This window comes from Salmo salar, chromosome ssa14, assembly GCF_905237065.1.
Source record: "Salmo salar chromosome ssa14, Ssal_v3.1, whole genome shotgun sequence".
NCBI classification, from domain to species: domain Eukaryota; kingdom Metazoa; phylum Chordata; class Actinopteri; order Salmoniformes; family Salmonidae; genus Salmo; species Salmo salar.
In genome coordinates this window covers 62,191,899-62,211,047 of record NC_059455.1, presented here as the reverse complement: position 1 = coordinate 62,211,047, position 19,149 = coordinate 62,191,899, and the positions used below count along the sequence as shown (strand labels likewise).

General features: G+C 44.8%; 1 protein-coding gene across 1 annotated transcript in view; it reads right to left on the bottom strand.

The window, feature by feature from the left end:
- The window catches only part of LOC106570026 (elongin-A), a 34,923-nt gene that overhangs the window by 11,956 nt on the left and 3,818 nt on the right, over window positions 1-19,149 (bottom strand). Inside the window, exons 7-9 of the mRNA XM_014141916.2 lie at window positions 18,809-18,964; window positions 18,201-18,298; window positions 6,361-6,541 (exon numbers count right to left, since the gene is read on the bottom strand). Coding sequence (XP_013997391.1) covers window positions 6,361-6,541; window positions 18,201-18,298; window positions 18,809-18,964 — 435 coding nt within the window. The remainder of the gene's footprint in view (window positions 1-6,360; window positions 6,542-18,200; window positions 18,299-18,808; window positions 18,965-19,149) is intronic.

Genomic DNA, 19,149 nt, shown 5'->3' with positions numbered 1-19,149 from the left:
TTCCAAGCGAGACTGCAGGTATTGGAGGACACACAGCACCCCGCATGACTCAGGCACAACCTCATTACCAGTGCACCAAAAGCAGAACAACCGCCAGCGCAACTGGTATGCCGCGGTTGTGCCCTTGCGCTCTGCATGGTGTTCATTACGCCCTCCTGTAGTCCTAACATGGACCATTGGTGCCGTTCAGTGGCTAAGCCCACAGACTGAGGCGGTGCGGTCTCGGATACCACAGAGTTCCCCCGGCCTGAGACAGCAGGTTGGGTCTCAGGGGCAGTTGCCAAGGTGTCCCAAACAACAGGGACAGGAGAAGGCTGAACCAGGGTCATCTGGGCCAGTATGCGGCCAACAGCAGCAGACGATTCTCCACCATCCTGGTCCCATCCAGCACAGCCTGGATCAGGGGAAAAGGGGGGAATGTGTAAAAGCTCCAGCCCTGGCCAATCATGAGCCAGAGCATCCATGCCCAGAGGCCTTGGTGGCTCTGACATGGAGTACTACAGGGGGCAGTATGTATTGTCCAAGGAGGCAAACAGGTCCACCTGTGCCCTCCCGAACTTGTCACACAGGTGCTGCACCACCTGGGGATGTAGGCTCCAGTCCCAATGTGGCAGGCCCTTCCTCGAGAACATATCCACAGCCACATTCAGGATGCCAGGTACGTGCGTTGCACATAGAGATGCTAGACATCCCTGAGCCCAGAGAAGGAGCTCCGTGCCATAAGATGGAGGCGGTGGGACCTCAGTCCACCCTGATGGTTGATGTAAGCCACCACTGTGGTGTTGTCCATTCTCACCAGGACAGGTCTTCCCTTCAGATGTGGAAGGAAAGACCACAGGGCCAGCAGTATAGCTGTAGTGCATTGATGTGCCTGCCGCTCCAAGGGGGTAGCCAACAGCTGCACATCCTCAGCATCTCCACCCTACCTGAGAGAAAGGAGCGACAGCGCCACCTCAACAATGCCCTGAGGCACTGTGCGGTCACCCGCAGCTGGCGGTGAGGGTGGTGCTTTGGGTGCAGCCGGTGAGAGTTGAACCATTGTTGAAGAGGCCACCATCAGCAAGCCCAACAGGCATTGGCAGGTCAGGGCGGATACCACCCGCCCCTGCCGAAAGTGGTCGAGGCAAGATAAGATCACCTGAACCCTTCTGATGGGCAGGAGTGCTCTCATGAGGACTGAGTCCAGTTCCATGCCAATGAAGGCCACCCTCTGGGTGGGAGTCAGACGACTCTTCTTGTTGTTTACAGTAATGCCCAGCCTGCCGATGTGGGTCAGGAGCATGTCTCTGACAGGACCTGGGTCCTGTTCGGGGCACAAATCAGCCAATTGTCCAGGTAATTAAGGATCAAAAATCCTCGGGACGTGAGAGGTGCCAGGACAGCGTCCATGCACTTTGTGAAAGTGCGGGTTGCCAAGGAGAGGCCGAAGGAAAGAACCATGAATTCGTAAGCCGTCCCTTCGAAAGCGAATCGGAGGTACTGCCAATGAGCTGGGTGAACAGGAACATGGAAGTACGCATCCCTCAGGTCCAGCGTCACAAACCACTGGTCCCTGGACACAGCCTGCAACACATGGGCTGGGGACAGCATGTGGAACCTCAGTACCTTAAAATACCCATTGAGGTTGCTGAGGTCCAGAATCGGTCAAAACCCTCCGTCTCTTTTTGGGACCACAAAATAAGTGGAGTAGAACCCACCTAGCTGTTCTGATGTCTCGATCCTGCGGACCGTAGTGACACAAAGGCCCCTGAAAAACGGGGGCCGGCACCGGAATTGGAGTCGGTACCCCTCAAGCATTCTGGACAACACCCAGGGGCACTCCACACCCTCCTCCCACGGCCGCTTCTCCCGGGTCCAAGGTGACGGTCCGTCTGCCTTGGACCCGGGGCGGCGGCATGAACCGTCTCGGGGTCTCCCGATCCCTACGAACCTTATTGGTCTGTTCCAGAATGTCATCAACCCCTAGGCCCAACGTCAGCGCTGGGGTGATGGGGAGAGTGGCAAACGTGCTCTGGAGAGCAGCTGGCAGACGGGATTGGGCCAGCCAGAGATGGCGACGGGAGGTAACCACTTGCGCCATTGCCCGTCCGTTGGCGTGGGCCACATCCCTCTGGAGCAGGGAAAGCAGGCAAGACACCTCCATTGCTTCCCGAAGGAGCTCCTCTGTGCCCTCCTGCAGCCGGGGCAACAGAGAATGCAGGTAGGCCTGCAGCTGCGTGGTAAGGCAGTTGGTAGGGCGGCCAAGAAAGCAGAGGGACCAATATGTGGCTTTCAAGTCTGCATCAAAGACTCTGGATGGTCCCGGCTTCAGTCCTATAACTCCCGGTGCGGGAGGACCATGGCAGCTATCATGGTGTCAATGATCGGGTACTCCCAGAGGCCGAATGACTCTGCGCCTGCAAACATAACTCCATGGTCCAGTCTCTGCTGTGAGTCAGAAACACCCTCTGACAGAGGCCCAGCTCTTCTGCAAGGCCTCGCAGAACTCAGCAGAGATGGAGAGTCATCACTATCCACTAGTTTGATGTCCAGTACAGTGGCTACCCGAGTGAGTAGGTTCCTCATAGCCTCTCGAGCCGCTGGGGGTGATGAATCCCCGCTGCCGGCTTCTGATGGCCTGTCAGCCCCGCTCACGGTGGTGAACAGTGCCAGCATCGTTCCCCAGGAACAGCCTATCAACCTCCTGACGCAGGGCATGCGCCCTCCGTTCAAGGTAGTCCCAGCGGTCTGACTCCTGCCCCCATCCAGGACTGGCAGCAGATGGGCTCCGCCTGTGGTGGCTCCGGCCACGCTTTCTGGGATGGGTACTGTGCCCAGGAGAGGGATTAACAGCTTGCTGGCGCACCACTCCTGAGGGAGCTCGTCCCCAGCCTTAGCCTGGCCGAACCACTCGCACATGGCCTCTGAGAACACCACACAATAGGCATCCAGTAGGGTACTCCACCACCCTCTCCGCATGACTCGAACCCAGGCAGTGCATACACGAGGTATGCGGATCCCCAGGGGGGATGCCACCATCACACCTGTCACAGAGGGAAAACATAAGCTCAGCCAAGCCTACAAGGCCACGAAGCAGGGGTCTGACGCCCTGGGAGAGCTTATGTCATGACCCGCTTGAAGGAATAGGAACCCGGTGAGAGATAAATTACCCAGTATATCTGGAAGAAAAAAAAAACTGGGAAGACCAGTGTGGGAAAAACAGGCAGAAAAAAAAAAAAAAAAAAACAGCAACCAGGTAATGGATTTTATTTATTTGTTTTACGCCAACTGCAATATTACCTAGCTGGTTTAATATGGAAGCAGTAAAAACAGCATCATATGATGGAGTAACTCCGTTAACCTGTTGGGTCTAGGGGGCAGCATTTGCACGTCTGGATAAAAAAAATGTACCCGATTTAATCTGGTTACTAATCCTACCCAGTAACTAGAATATGCATATACTTATTATATATGGATAGAAAACACTCTAAAGTTTCCAAAACTGTTTGAATGGTGTCTGTGAGTATAACAGAACTCATTTGGCAGGCAAAACCCTGAGACATTTTCTGACAGGAAGTGGATACCTGATGTGTTGTATTGATTTTAAACCTATCCCATTGAAAAACACAGGGGTTTAGGAATATTTTGGCACTTCCTATTGCTTCCACTAGATGTCACCAGCCTTTACAAAGTGTTTTGAGTCTTCTGGAGGGAGATCTGACCGAACAAGAGCCATGGAACGGTGATGTCCCATTAGACACCTGGCGCGCTACTTCATGTTGGGTACCCTCGTTCCAATACGTTATAAAAGGCTATGCATTCGTCCACCTTGAATATTATTCATGTTCTGGTTAAAAAAGGCCCTAATGATTTATGCTATACAACGTTTGACATGTTTGAACGAACGGAAATATATTTTTTCCCCTCGTTCATGACGAGAAGTCCGGCTGGCTTACATCATGTGCTAACGAGACGGAGATTTTTGGACATAAATGATGAGCTTTTTTGAACAAAACTACATTCGTTATGGACCTGTGATACCTGGAAGTGACATCTGATGAAGAGAATCAAAGGTAATGGATTATTTACATAGTATTTTCGATTTTAGATCTCCCCAACATGACGTCTAGTCTGTATCGCAACGCGTATTTTTCTGGGCACAGTGCTCAGATTATTGCAAAGTGTGATTTCCCAGTAAGGTTATTTTTAAATCTGGCAAGTTGATTGCGTTCAAAAGATGTAAATCTATAATTCTTTAAATGACAATATAATATTTTACCAATGTTTTCTAATTTTAATTATTTAATTTGTGACGCTGACTTGACTGCCGGTTATTGGAGGGAAACGATTTCCTCAACATCAATGCCATAGTAAAACGCTGTTTTTGTATATAAATATGAACTTGATAGAACTAAAAATGCATGCATTGTCTAACATAATGTCCTAGGAGTGTCATCTGATGGAGATTGTAAAAGGTTAGTGTATCATTTTAGCTGGTTTTATGGTTTTGGTGACCCTGTCTTTGACTTGACAAAACATTACACACAACTCTTGTAAATGTACTGTCCTAACATACTCTAAATTTATGCTTTCGCCGTAAAACCTTTTTGAAATCGTAAAACGTGGTTAGATTAAGGAGATGTTTATCTTTCAAATGGTGTAACATAGTTGTATTTTTGAAAAATTTGAATTTTGACATTTATTTGGATTCAAATTTGCCGCTCTTGAAATGCACCTGCTGTTGATGGAGTGCACCACAGGTGGCACGCTAGCGTCCCACCTAGCCCCAAGAGGTTAAAGAACTCCAAAGTTAATGTCTCAATGTAATGGAAAGCCCACCACAATACTCTTACACTCTGCAGGGGAAAGAACAAGAAAAGAAAAAAAACTTGCAAGGTAATTAGCAGCGAATCCAAACATACAGCACAGGGAGTAGCATGTTAAAGCAATTCACAACACACACATAGAACAAGCCAGTGGGCAAGTTGTGTTCGGTAAATTACAGTTTGTGGCAGCAAGAGCCACCATACTAATGGATGCACACGGAATTGTAGTGTAACGCTAACGAAACACAAGTACGACAAACCACGGGCGGAAGATACAGATCAAACGAGTGCAGCGAGTGGAGCACTTCCATGCAAGATATTACACTTACCAGTGACTTACCAAGCAAACCGCAGAAAGTTTGTACCTCAAACCACACGGACATCCACTGAGAAAATGAAAAAGAACGTGTCGCGGCCATGGGGTCTATAGGGGCGGGCCCCAGCCGTGATACAGGTGTACACTGGAGTAAATCCTCACCTCGGATGTATCCCTCCGCCGCAGAGTGATATCAATATATTACAGTGATCCAATATAGTGAAACATAATATCCGTTCACCTACTCTGCGTCTCACAAAGACACAGAGGTTAGAATCAAAAATCTCAAATGTGGACACAGACCAAAGGACAGACTTCCACCGGTCTCATCTCCATTGCTCGTGTTTCTTGGCCCAATCAAGTCTCTTCTTATTATTGGTGTCCTTTAGTAGTGGTTTCTTTGCAGAAATTTGACCATGAAGGCCTGATTAACACAGTCTCCTCTGAACAGTTGATGTGTCTGTTACTTGAATTCTGTCAAGCATTTATTTGGGCAAAAATTGCTGAGGCTGGTAACTCTAATGACCTTATCTGCGTGAGACGCAGAGGTAACTCTGGGTCTCCTTTCCTGTGGCAGTCCTCATGAAAGCCTGTTTCATCATAGCGCTTGATGGTTTTTGCGACTGCACCTGAAGAAACTAGCAAAGTTCTTGCAGTTTTCTGGATTGACTGACCTTCATGTCTTAAAGTAATGATGGACTGTTGTTTCTCTTTGCTTATTTGCGCTGTTCTTGCCATAATATGGACATGGTCTTTTACCAAATAGGGCTATCTTCTGTATACCACCCCTACTGATTGGCTCAAACACATTAAGAAGGAAAGAAATTCCACTAATTAACAAGGCACACCTGTTAATTGAAATGCATTCCATGTGACTACCTCATGAAGCTGGTTGAGGGAATGCCAAGTGTGCAAAGCTATCAAAAGAAAAGGGTGGCTACCCTTAAAATCTCAAAATATATTTAGATTTGTTTAACACTTTTTTGCTTACTACATGATTCCATATGTGTTATTTAATAGTTTTGATGCCATCACTATTATTCTACAATGTAGAAAATAGTAAAAATAAAGAAAAACCCTGGAATGAGTAGGTGTCCAAACTTTTGACTGGTACTATATATATACACACACATATGCTCACTCAAAATAAACACCCTCGGTACACTTTCATGGATGAAATAACTCCTAGTAATAACTACTGTATAGTAGGATCCAGCTCATAGATAGGACTTAGAGAACCTTTGGGCTTGTTGGCATGGGCAGAGCTGATGTTTTGGGTGAGCTTGCGCAGGCGCTCCTCCCGCTCGTCATGTTTCCGCAGGTACATCTCCCGCCATGATTCGTACTCCTGGGGCGCCTCACGCTTGAAGTCCCGCTGGCAGTGGCGTTGCCAAAGCTCATCAGAGTCCTCCATAAAACACTGAGAGGAAAATTTTGGGTTAAAATCATAAACTACAATACAATTTACAAGAGTATTGACATGAAATACAGTGCCTTCAGAAAGTATTCATATCCCTTGAATTATTCCACATTTTGTTGTGTTAGAGCCTGAATTAAAAATGTATGAAATATATTTTTTCCCCTCACCCATCTACCCATACCCCCATTGTGACGACCCTCCCACTCTGTCTGCCAAATTTTTTCTCTTTGCTTGTTTTCCTTAATAGGATGTCGGTGGGCGGAGCCGGGAGGGTCGTCAGTGAAATGGGACACACCTGGGTTCGGGTGTGTCCCGGGATAAATGCACCTCGTTCCCCATTCATTGAGGAGACGCTCTCCATGCAGACACAGATTTTGGTTGTGGCATTTTTGTGTTTGTTTTTGATGGCACCTTGCAACACCCCTCATTATCACATTTATGCACGCAACTACTCACTTATACTACTGATTACACACACCATTGTTAATTATATTTAGTTTACTTTAGTTAAATACATTTTGTTATTCCTTATCTCCACGTTGTCTCCCTTTATATGCTGGTTCATGACAAGTGGGGGCTCATCCAGGATCACAGAGGTTGGTTCCTAGACATTTTGGCATATACAGTGGGGGAAAAAAGTATTTGATCCCCTGCTGATTTTGTACGTTTGCCCACTTACAAAGAAATTATGTCTATAATTTTAATAATAGGTTTATTTGAACTTGTTGGCAATCACAGAGGTCAGACATTTCTTGTAGTTGGTCACCAGGTTTGCACACATCTCAGGAGGGATTTTGTCCCACTCCTCTTTGCAGATCTTCTCCAAGTCATTAATGTTTCGAGGCTGACGTTTGGCAACTCGAACCTTCAGCTCCCTCCACAGATTTTCTATGGGATTAAGGTCTGGAGACTGGCTAGGCCACTCCAGGACCTTAATGTGCTTCTTCTTGAGCCACTCCTTTGTTGCCTTGACCGTGTGTTTTGGGTCATTGTCATGTTGGAATACCCATCCACGACCCATTTTCAATGCCCTGGCTAAGGGAAGGAGGTTTTCACCCAAGATTTGACGGTACATGGCCCCGTCCATCGTCCCTTTGATGCGGTGAAGTTGTCCTGTTCCCTTAGCAGAAAAACACCCCCAAAGCATAATGTTTCCACCTCCATGTTTGACGGTGGAGATGGTGTTCTTGGGGTCATAGGCAGCATTCCTCCTCTTCCAAACACGTTGAGTTGATGTCAAAGAGCTCCATTTTGGTCTCATCTGACCACAACACTTTCACCAGTTGTCCTCTGAGTCATTCAGCTATTCATTGGCAGACTTCAGACGGGCCTGTATATGTATTCTTGAGCAGGGCGCTGCAGGATTTCAGTCCTTCACGGCGTAGTGTGTTACCAATTGTTTTCTTGGTGACTATGGTCCCAGCTGCCTTTAGATCATTGACAAGATCCTCCCGTGTAGTTCTGGGCTGATTCCTCACCGTTCTCATGATCATTGCAACTCCACGAGGTGAGATCTTGCATGGAGCCCCAGGCCGAGGGATATTGACAGTCCTTTTGTGTTTCTTCCATTTGCGAATAATCGCACCAACTGTTGTCACCTTCTCACCAAGCTGCTTGGCGATGGTCTTGTAGACCATTCCAGCCTTGTGTAGGTCTACAATCTTGTCCCTGACATCCTTGGAGAGCTCTTTGGTCTTGGCCATGGTGGAGAGCTTGGAATCTGATTGATTGCTTCTGTGGACAGGTGTCTTTTTTACAGGTAACAAGCTGCGGTTAGGAGCACTCCCTTTAAGAGTGTGCTCCTAATCTCAGCTCGTTACCTGTATAAAAGACACCTGGGAGCCAGAAATCTTTCTGATTGAGAGGGGGTCAAATACTTATTTCCCTCATTAAAATGCAAATCAATTTATAACATTTTTGTCATGCGTTTTTCTGGATATTTTTGTTGTTATTCTGTCTCTCACTGTTCAAATAAACCTACCATTAAAATTATAGACTGATCCTTTTTTTGTCAGTGGGCAAACGTACAAAATCAGCAGGGGATCAAATACTTTTTCCACCCACTGTAGCACTTTGTTGAATTATGAAGGACTAACACTAGTGTCGTTTGGCTTACAAGTATGTGTGTTGTGTTTGGGAGAAAATGTGGAGTTAATGTTAAACTCTGCAGATGCTTTGTTTGCATCCTTTTGTTACAGCTTGTTTGAGTTGTAATGTTTGGTGCCCAATACTGGTTGCCTTTGTTTGTTTGGTAAACTTGCCACTGCAGTGGATAGTTGGTTGTGTGCTGCGTTGGAGAAAGTACATTGGTTAGTTTCCAGGCCCCTGCCAGGGCTGGAGACTCTTGTTCTACTCGCTATTGGGACATCAGTCTGAGGTGAGTACAATCGGCTGTGTACCTCAGTGGGAGATTTGGGTAGGGTAGTGACACTAGCTACCCGGAACTATAGCCTTTTTTCCTCTGTTAGGCTTAGCGATGTGTTTCACTTTGGAATATTTTGGGCATGGTTATTTTTGTGTGGTGTCTCGACTGAGCAGTTGTCTCAGGGACACATCTGTGACTTGGGAGAATCTGCCAGTGTGCTGGGTGGTTTATTTCCTTGCCAGTGGGCTACAGTGCGTAATTACCCACCGCAAATCCGCACGAAGACCAGGGTTGAGTTACTGTAGGTTTTGGGAAAGCTCCATATCTCATCGCTCTTCTGTGGTGCCCAGTGTGATTGTGGTCTGGTGTGCTCAGCAGAGGGAAAGATTTTTGTTGTTGTTGTAGTTTCTTGTGACTATGGTGTCTTACGTAGACGAGTTCATTCGCTTTCCATCAGAGGAACTGTTAGAATTATGTACTAAAGAACAGCTGTTGAAGGTTGCTGAACACTACCAGGTTTAAATTAGTGATCAAGGTCTAAAATTCTATTAGGTTAATATTGAAGGCCAATCTGATGGAGAGTGGTATTCTTGAAGTTACCACTGGGGCAGCCTCTGCTGAGGACTCGCCGTCTCCCCGTAAGGTCACAATGGCCACTCCATCTGTTAGCCCTAGTAGTCTTCTTTTTGAACAGCAGAATGAACTGCTTCGTTACAGCTAGAGCATGATCGTGAGAAGCTAGAGCATGATCGTGTAGAGTATGAAAAATAAAATGGCATTTAAACAGGATTTGGAGCGTGCTAAAAAATCAAGCTGCAACAAGAGCAGCTAGAGCTGGTTAGGAAAGGAAAGCTCTCAGGGGAGAGTTTGCTCTGGGAAGGTGACCCAGATGTACCTAGAGGTCGCTCCTCTTTTGGTCGTGTCCGGGACACATTTGATATTGTTGGGAACTTACGGTTGTTGCCTAAATTTAATGAAAAGGACCCTGAGACATACTTTTCGTTGAGTGTGTTGTCGATGGTAGGAGTTGGCCTGATTCTGACCACACTTTAATGTTGCAGTGTGTGTTGACTGGTAAAGCGCAGGAAGCATATTCAGCTCTTAGTGTAGCCGACAGTGTCAGTTATGATAAGGTTAAACCGGCTGTGTTACAGATTTACGAATTGGTTCCTGAGGCTTACCGCCAACGATTTAGAACTTTAAAAAGGGATGATAAACAGACTCATGTTGAGTTTGCACGAGAATTATCTTCAGTTTAATTGCTGGTGTTCCTCCTCTGCAGTTATGACTTTAAGGGCTGTGTGATCTGATTATGCTAGAGCAATTTAAGGACACAACCCCTGTTTGTATAGCCACGTACATTAACGAACGAAACGTAAAGACTGTCGCTGAAGCTGCGGTTTTGGCGGACGAGTATGTTTTGACTCACAAAAGTGTCTTTGCAGAGCCCCGTATTCGGAGTGAGTGGGGGTGTTCGGAGAGATTTGGGCCTCGCTCACCGAGATACTCTGGTTCACGGGCAGAGTTTCATTCAACTAGGGTTGAGCCTGACTCCCGTGGTAAAGCTGACTTTGGTCAAGTGTGTCACTACTGTCAAGGTTCGGGTCATTGTAAAAACGAATGTCCGGTAAATTCAGTACTTGTGCTTATGTTAAATCTAAGCCTACGGCGCCAGCTGCGCCTGTTCCACATCAGTTCACTCCTGACACATTGTCTCATGCCCAGGGACGTGAAAGTCCATATTGACCCAGACCATTTACCTTTCATTAGAGGGTTTTGTGTCTGTTAGGAATTAAGGACCTAGTGCCAGTGAAAATCCTGAGACACAGGTGCTTCTGAATTGTTTGTGTTGGAGTCTGCGTTACCCTTCTCTGCTGAGACTGATTCGGAAAATAGTGTTCTAATTAGGGGAATAGGTTTAAACTCTGTCAGTTCCATTGCATAAACTGATGTTGGATTGTGGACTGGTGAAAGGTGAGGTTGTTGTGGGGGTGCGTCCTTCGTTGCCTATTGAGGGTATCGACGTTATCCTTTTGAATAACATGGCTGGTGAGCGTGTATGGCCTGTCGTGTTTCCATCTCTAGTGGTTTCCGCTAAGCTGTCATTTGTAGGGATTCCTGATGAGAGTGCGCAGAGTTTCCCAGAGGTGTTCTCTGCGTGTGCAGTGACGCGTTCTATGAGCTGTGGCGACCTGGTCACTGCACCGGCTAACGAGAATACCACAAAGAAGTCTGTCACTGCTTTCCCTGTTATCTGTATCCCGCCCCCATCTAATCAATGCGCAATGGACTGACCCCACATTAGAACAGTTGCGTGACCAAATTGTACCGGTGGAACAATTGGGAGATGTCACCCATGGCTATTTTCTCCAAGAGGATGTCCTGATGAGAAAGTGGGTGTCTCATGGTAGTTGTTTTTTGGGGAGGCGATTAGTCAGGTTGTGGTACCAGTTAAGCTTCGTGAGTTGGTGTTGACAACTTCCCACAACGACGTTGCTGGACATATGGGTGTGACGAAAACCTACAACTGTATACTAAGACATTTCTTTTGGCCTAGGTTAAAGAGGGATGTGTCTGAGTTCATCAACTTGTCACACCTGTCAATGAACTGGTAAACCTAATCAAGCCTGTACCACTGTTTCCTATTCCTGTACTCAGCCAACCTTTTGAGTCTCTGATTGACTGTTGGTCCTCTGCCTTGTTCTGAAAAGGGTAGTAGTTACCTGTTCACAGTGATGTCAGACCACTAGGTTTCCTGCTGCCTATCCTCTCCAGTCTATCACGACTAAGTCTGTGCTAAAAGCTTTGACTCAGGGATTCCAAACCGTGAGAAACTAAGGTAATTCAGTGTGATCAAGGATCTAATTTCACCTCCAATCTGTTTGGTCAGGTTCTCCCAACAGCTCCATATTAAACACAATTTGTCTACAGCCTATCACACGCAAAGTCAAGGAGCACTGGAACGTTTCCATCAAACACTTAAGTCTTTGAGAGCTTATTGTACTGAGATGAATAAGGATTGGGATGAGGGGTTGCCTTGATTACTGTTAGCCGCTAGGGAGGTTTCACATGAGAGTACGGGTTTCAGTCCAAATGACCTTGTGTTTGGACATAGGGTATGTGGACTTCTATCTGTTCTCCAGGATGACTGGAAGTCTTCAGAGCCACCTCAGTCCTTGTTATCTTGTGTGTGATTTCCGGCGACGCCTGTACGCCACTGGTGAAATGGCTAAAGAGAAGCTATCATCTTCACAGGAGAGGATGAAGGGCATATTTGATTGGCGAACTGAACCTCGTCACTTTAGTCCATTAGTGCAGGTGACCAGGTTCTTGCTCTGCTGCCAATTGTTGCTTCTCCTTTTCAAGCCAAGTTTCAAGGTCCATATACTGTTGTGAGCCAGTGCACTGAGCAAAACAATCTTGTTGCCACTCCAGAACGGAGAAAAAAAACACTGACTGTGCCATGTAAATTAGTTAACCCTATTATGCACGTTTCTCTGAGGCTGAACAGTGGGACTCTACAGAGGACAGTAAACCTGTTCTTTTGGCCGATACCGTTATTTCGCTGGGTTCTTGTCATGCTAGGTCCGTGCATGCGGAGGAAGATGGTCCTGGTCCTGACGATTGCAGGGTAGATTAAAAAAATTCAGACACTGGATATTTTAGACAGCCTTCTCGCTCATCTACCCGTTGATGGGCGGGAAGAGATGATAGGTCTGATTCTGAGATTTCCAGGTTTGTACATGTAGGTGTATCTGAAAACTTAATAGAACACGATATTGACGTTGGAGATGCTGACCCCATTTGTCAGCGGTTCTATAGAGTTTCTGCAGAGAAACTGCGTTGTCTGGATGCTGAGGTCAGGTACATGCTGGAGAGTGAGATGGCAGAGCCTTCTTTCTCCAGTTGGGCTTCTCCCTGTATCTTGGTCAGTAAACTGGATGGGACAAACAGATTTTGTACGGACTACCGTAAGGTAAAGTGTCACTAAGCCAGATTCATTTCCGCTTCCTCGGATAGAGGACTGCATTGATCAAGTCGGAGCAGCTAAGTTTGAACAAATTCGACCTGTTAAAGGGCTATTGGCAGGTGCCACTGACGAGTAGGGCACGTGAAATCTCTGCCTTTATTACACCCTCTGGTCTGTACTCCAATTTGGCTATGAGTTTGGCCTGCGTAATGCACCTGCCACTTTTCAGCGAATTCTTTCTCTTTGCTCGTTTTCCTTAATAGGATATCGGTGGGTGGAGCCGGGAGGGTCGTCAGTGAAATGGGACACACCTGGGTTCGGGTGTGTCCCAGGTAAATGCACCTCGTTCCCCATTCATTGAGGAGACTCTCTCCATGCAGACACAGATTTTGGTTGTGGCATTTTTGGTTGTTTGCGTTAGCACCTTTCAACACCGCTCATTATCACATTTATGCACGCAACCACTCACTTACACTACTGATTACTGACTACACACAATTGTTAATTATATTTAGTTCACTTTAGTTTAATAAATATTTTGTTATTCCTTATCTCCACGTTGTCTCCCTTTTTGTTATGCACTTTGAGCCACCATAATGAAAACATGTTTAACCTTTTTGGCAACTTAAAATTAAATACAGAAATATCATTTACACAAGTATTCACGCCCGTCAATACATGTTAGTCACCTTTGGCGGTAATTACAGCTGTGAGTCTTTCTGGGTAAATCTCTAAGTACAATATTTTCCTGTTATTCTTCAAGCTCTATCAAATTGGGTGACGCTTGCTTGACAACCATTTTCAAACAGATATAAGTCAAAACTAACTCGGCCCCTCAGGAACATTCACTGTCTTGGTAAGCAACTCCAGTATAGATTTTGTGTTTTAGGTTATTGTACTGTGTTTTAGGTTATTGTACTGCTGAAAGTTGAATAGAACAGGTGTAGAGCTTACAGTGAAATGCTTCCTTACGTGCCCCTAACCAACAATACAGTTTAAAAAATGAGTAAGAAATAAAAGGAAGTAAAGAGCAGCAGTGAAATAACAATAGCGAGACTATATACAGGGGGTATCAGCACAGAGTCAATGTGCGGGGACACCGGTAATTCAAGAAAATATGTACATGTAGGTAGTTAAAATGACTATGCATAGATAAGACATTATCAGTGGTGTAAAAGAGGGGGTGGGGAGGGACAATGCAAATAGTCTGGGTAGCCATTTTTATTTTATTTCACCAGGTACAATTGCGACCTGGCCAAGATAAAGCAAAGCAGTTCGACACATACAACAACATGGAGTAAAACAGTCAATAATACAGTAGAAAAATAAAGTCTATATACAATGTGAGCAAGTGAGGTGAGATAAGGGAGGTAAAGGCAAAAAAGGCCATGGTGGCAAAGTAAATACAATATAGCAAGTAAAACACTGGAATGGTAGATTTGTAGTGGAAGAAAGTGCAAAGCAGAAATAATGGGGTGCAAAGGAGCAAAATAAATAAATAAATTCAGTAGGGGAAGTGGTAGTTGTTAAGGCTAAATTATAGATGGGCTATGTACAGGTGCAGTGATCTGTGAGCTGCTCTGACAGCTGGTGCTTAAAGCTAGTGAGGGAGATAAGTGTTTCCAGTTTCAGAGATTTTTGGAGTTCGTTCTAGTCATTGGCAGCAGAGAACTGGAAGGAAAGGCGGCCAAAGGAGGAATTGTCTTTGGGGGTGACCAGTGAGATATACCTGCTGGAGCGCGTGCTACAGGTGGGTGCTGCTATGGTGACCAGTGAACTGAGATAAGGGGGGACTTTACCTAGCAGGGTCTTGTAGATGACCTGGAGCCAGTGGGTTTGGCAACGAGTATGAAGCGAGGGCCAGCCAACGAGAGCGTACAGGTCGCAGTGGTGGGTAGTATATGGGGCTTTGGTGACAAAACGGATGGCACTGTGATAGACTGCATCCAGTTTATTGAGTAGGGTATTGGAGGCTATTTTGTAAATGACATCGCTGAAGTCGAGGATCGGTAAGATGCTCACACGCACCAACGAGTGTCTGCGTTGCCAAGCGCTAAAATAGAAGTCAGTTCTATTTGTGACGCTGAACACGGTGTAAGTCCTGCCTCTCCCATCTCCTCATGAGTTTATAGAAGCAGATACCCAAGTGCCATCTCCTCATTGGTTATATTGAAAGATGAACTGAGGTCGGTCGTCGTGGTAACTATGAAAGTTAGCTGCCAATCGCCATACGAAGTCCAAAGAAGAAAAAGCCTGGAAGGATGAGAGATGACTAGAAACGATTCGGTTGACTGTTTTAAGTGTGGATTAATTGTCAGAGTAGAGGACCTTGTGTATTTCAGGTAAAATAACTCAATGTTTATATCCCAGGACAAATTAGCTAGCAACAACAAGCTAGATAAATAGGACAAATTAGCTAGCAAGCTAAATTGCCATAAATGTTTAATGCTTTTGACCTGTCCCCAAATTAATATAATTGGGTCAGAGTGTGTTTTGATATTTTAACCTGCGTTTCGTGACCGCGTTTGGTGTGGGGGGGACAAAATCAATTTGTGCATGTTGGCGCGCGGCCGGTTTGTGTACGGTGTCAGAAGGCAGCCTGACCTCCATCCTCTTTTTCTCTGTCTTCTCTTTACGCAAATGGGGATTTGGGCCTGTTCCCGGGAAAGCAGTACGTCGGGCTCGTTAAAGAAAAAAAAATAAGCTTTTGCCAGTTTGTAGGGAGTGATCGCTGTTCTGATGTCCAGAAGTTATTTTGGGCATAAGAGACGGTAGCAGCAATATTATGTACAGAATGAGTTAAAAAAAAAAAATTTAAAAGGTTACAAAAAATAAAATAAAAAACCTGGTTAGGAGCATGTAAAACATCAACCATCTTCTCTGGCGCCATGAATTCATCTCCCAGTGTCTGGTGGGAAGCAGACAACCAGGTGTTTCCTCTTGGATTTTGCCTGTGCTTAGCTCCATTCCGTTTCTTTTTTATCATGAAAAACTTCCCAGTCCTTAACGACAAGCATACCTATAACATGATGCAACCACCACTATCCTTGAAAATAGGAGTGGTCCTTAGTAAAGTGTTATATTGGATTTCCCTCGAAGATAACACTTTGTATTCAGGACAAAACGTTAATTGCTTTGCCACATTTTGCAATATTACTTTAGTGCCTTGTGGCGAACAGGATGCATGTTTTGGATTATTTTTATTCTGTACAGGCTTCCTTTTCACTCTATCAATTCGATTATTATTGTGGAGTAACTACAATGTTGGTGACCCATCCTCAGTTCTATCACAGCCATTAAACTCTGTTTCAATGGGACCATTGACCTCATGGTGAAATCCCTGAGCGGTTTCCTTCCTCTCCAGCAACTGAGTTAGGAAGGATGACTATCTTTATAGTGACTGGGTGTATTGATATACCATCCAAAGTGTAATTTATATATATATTTTTTTTGCCCTTCTTTGCAAGGCATTGGAAAACCTCCCTGGTCTTTGTGGTTGAATCTGTGTTTTAAATTCACTGCTCAACTGAGGAACCTTACAGATGTGTGGGGAACCTTACAGTATGTGTGGGGTACAGAGATGAGGTAGTCATTCAAAAATCATGTTAAACGCTATTATTGCACACAGAGTCCATGTGACTTGTTAAGCACATTTAACTCCAGAACGTATTTAGGCTTGCCATAAAAGGGATTGAATACTTGACATTTCAGCTTTCAAATTTAATTAATTTGTGAACATTTCTAAAAACATAATTCCACTTTGACTTCATGGGCTATTGTGTGTAGGTCAGTGACAAAAAAAAAATCTACATTGTATCCATTTTAAATTCAGTCTAACACAACTAAAATGTGGAAAAAGGCACTATTATCTACAATTTAGTAGTGAGAGTAAACACCATTCAATGCTTAAAGCATTACAGTTAGGAGTCAAGTTTGTTTACACACTTCACCTAGGGTGTTCCTGGTATACAATATGTCTTGGCAGGGTACGACAGCTAAAGTCGGAAGTTTACATACACTTTAGCCAAGTAAATTTACTCAGTTTTTCACAATTCCTGACATTTAATCCTAGTAAGACTTCCCTGTCTTAGGTTAGTTAGGATCACCACTTTAAGAATGTGAAATGTCAGAAAATTAGAATGATTTATTTCAGCTTTATTTCTTTCATCACATTCCCAGTGTGTCAGGAGTTTACATACACTCAATTAGTATTTGGTAGCATTGCCTTTAAATTGTTTAACATGGGTCAAATGTTTTGGGTAGCCTTCCACAAGTTTCCCACAATAAGTTAAGTGAATTTTGGCCCATTCCTCCTGACAGAGCTGGTGTAACGGAGTCAGGTTTGTCGGCCTCCTTGCTCACACATACTTTTTCAGTTCTGCCCACAAATTTTCTATAGGATTGAGGTCAGGGCTTTGATGGCCACTCCAATACCTTGACTTTGTTGTCCTTAAGCCATTTTGTCACAACTTTGGAAGTATGCTTGGGGTCATTGTCCATTTTGAAAGACCCATTTGCAACCAAGCTTTAACTTCCTGACTGATGTCTTGAGATGTTGCTTCAATATATCCACATAATTTTCCTGCCTCATGATGCCATCTATTTTGTGTAGTCCACCAGTCCCTCCTGCAGCAAAAGCACCCCCACAACATGATGCTGCCACCCCCGTGCTTCATGGTTGGGATGGTGTTCTTCGGCTTGCAAGCCTCGTTTTAGTGTGGATATAGATACTATTGTACCCTTTTCCTCCAGCATCTTCACAAGGTCCTTTGCTGTTGTTCTGGGATTGATTTGCACTTTTTGCACAAGTATGTGCATCTCTGAGACAGAACGAGTCTCCTTCCTGAGCGGTATGACGGCTGCGTGGTACCATAGTGTTTGTACAGATGAACGTGCTACCTTCAGGTGTTTGGAAATTGCTCCCAAGGATGAACCAGACTTGTGGAGGTCTACAATCTTTTTGCTGAGGTCTTGGCTGATTTCTTTGGATTTTCCCATGATGTCAAGCAAAGAGGCACTGAGTTTGAAGGTAGTCCTTGAAATACATCCACAATTACACCTCCAATTGACTCAAATGATATCAATTAGCCTATCAGAAGCTTTTATAAGTGAAATAATCTGTCTGTAAACAATTGTTGGAAACATTACTTGTGTCATGCACAAAGTAGATGTCCTAACCGACATGCCAAAACTATAGTTTGTTAACAAGAGATGTGTGGAGTGGTTGAAAAATGAGTTTTAATGACTAACCTAAGTGTATGTAAACGGACCATTTCATACTGGGTGAGGGTTTGTGCATTCATACTTTTGTGTGTCTGTGTTACCTGATTGCACTGCTCAATGCGGTAAAGCTGTTCTGGGGTGCATCGCTCTAGTACTGGTTCCAGAATCTCAAAAGGCACGCCTCCCACCTCATCAATTGCTGGACAAACATGCAGTAAGCGTCTCATTATACAATGACACAATCAGCAGAGTGTCAAGCACCTCTAAGATAAACAATGATAGTGTGATTTGAAAATTGTGGCATGAACAGAGCTGTGGTTAGAATACATTTCCTGGATTTAGAGAAATATAAAAGTCCTAGATGAGTAAGACATACTAACAGTCAATGTAATGTTAAAGAGAACATCACGTGTTGCTCTTAGTTTTGGTTAAATGATTTCAAGAGTGTGTACAAGTGGATCTAAGTTGGCCAGCAGCCATAAGAATCCACACAACAATTAAGTTGGTGGTGTTTGAACAATAGCCCATTATAAATGAGGTAAATAATCCATGTCTTTGCCTTCTCCCTTCTGGGAGATGTTAGGTGTAGGACATTATCACTTGACTAAATGAAGTACATAATGTGATAAGACGCTGAAATATAAACTAAGCATTATGATAACAGTGCCATTACATGGCATTCACAGTGTCGCTAGGAGACAACACTCACAGTCAATGTTGTTTTGTAGCACCCTGATGCACTGCTCGTACAGACTCATCATCTTGGGCAGATAGGACGTCTTTGAACCCGAGTAGACCGTCATTTTAGAGTTAAAGCGTCTCCCGGTGAAGCCGGTGTCCTCCTCGGCGTCATTTGACACAGGACCTGCCGGAAAGAGGTGAAAAGTTAAACATGACAAATTGCTGACAATCAGAACTAACTGGTTTAGGCCTAGAGAGTAATACATACTGTATCTTAATACACATTTACCCAAATTAAAGTCCAACACATACAAATTCTACTTCCAATATCCACGCTATCATAACACATTGATTGCATTCCCAATACAT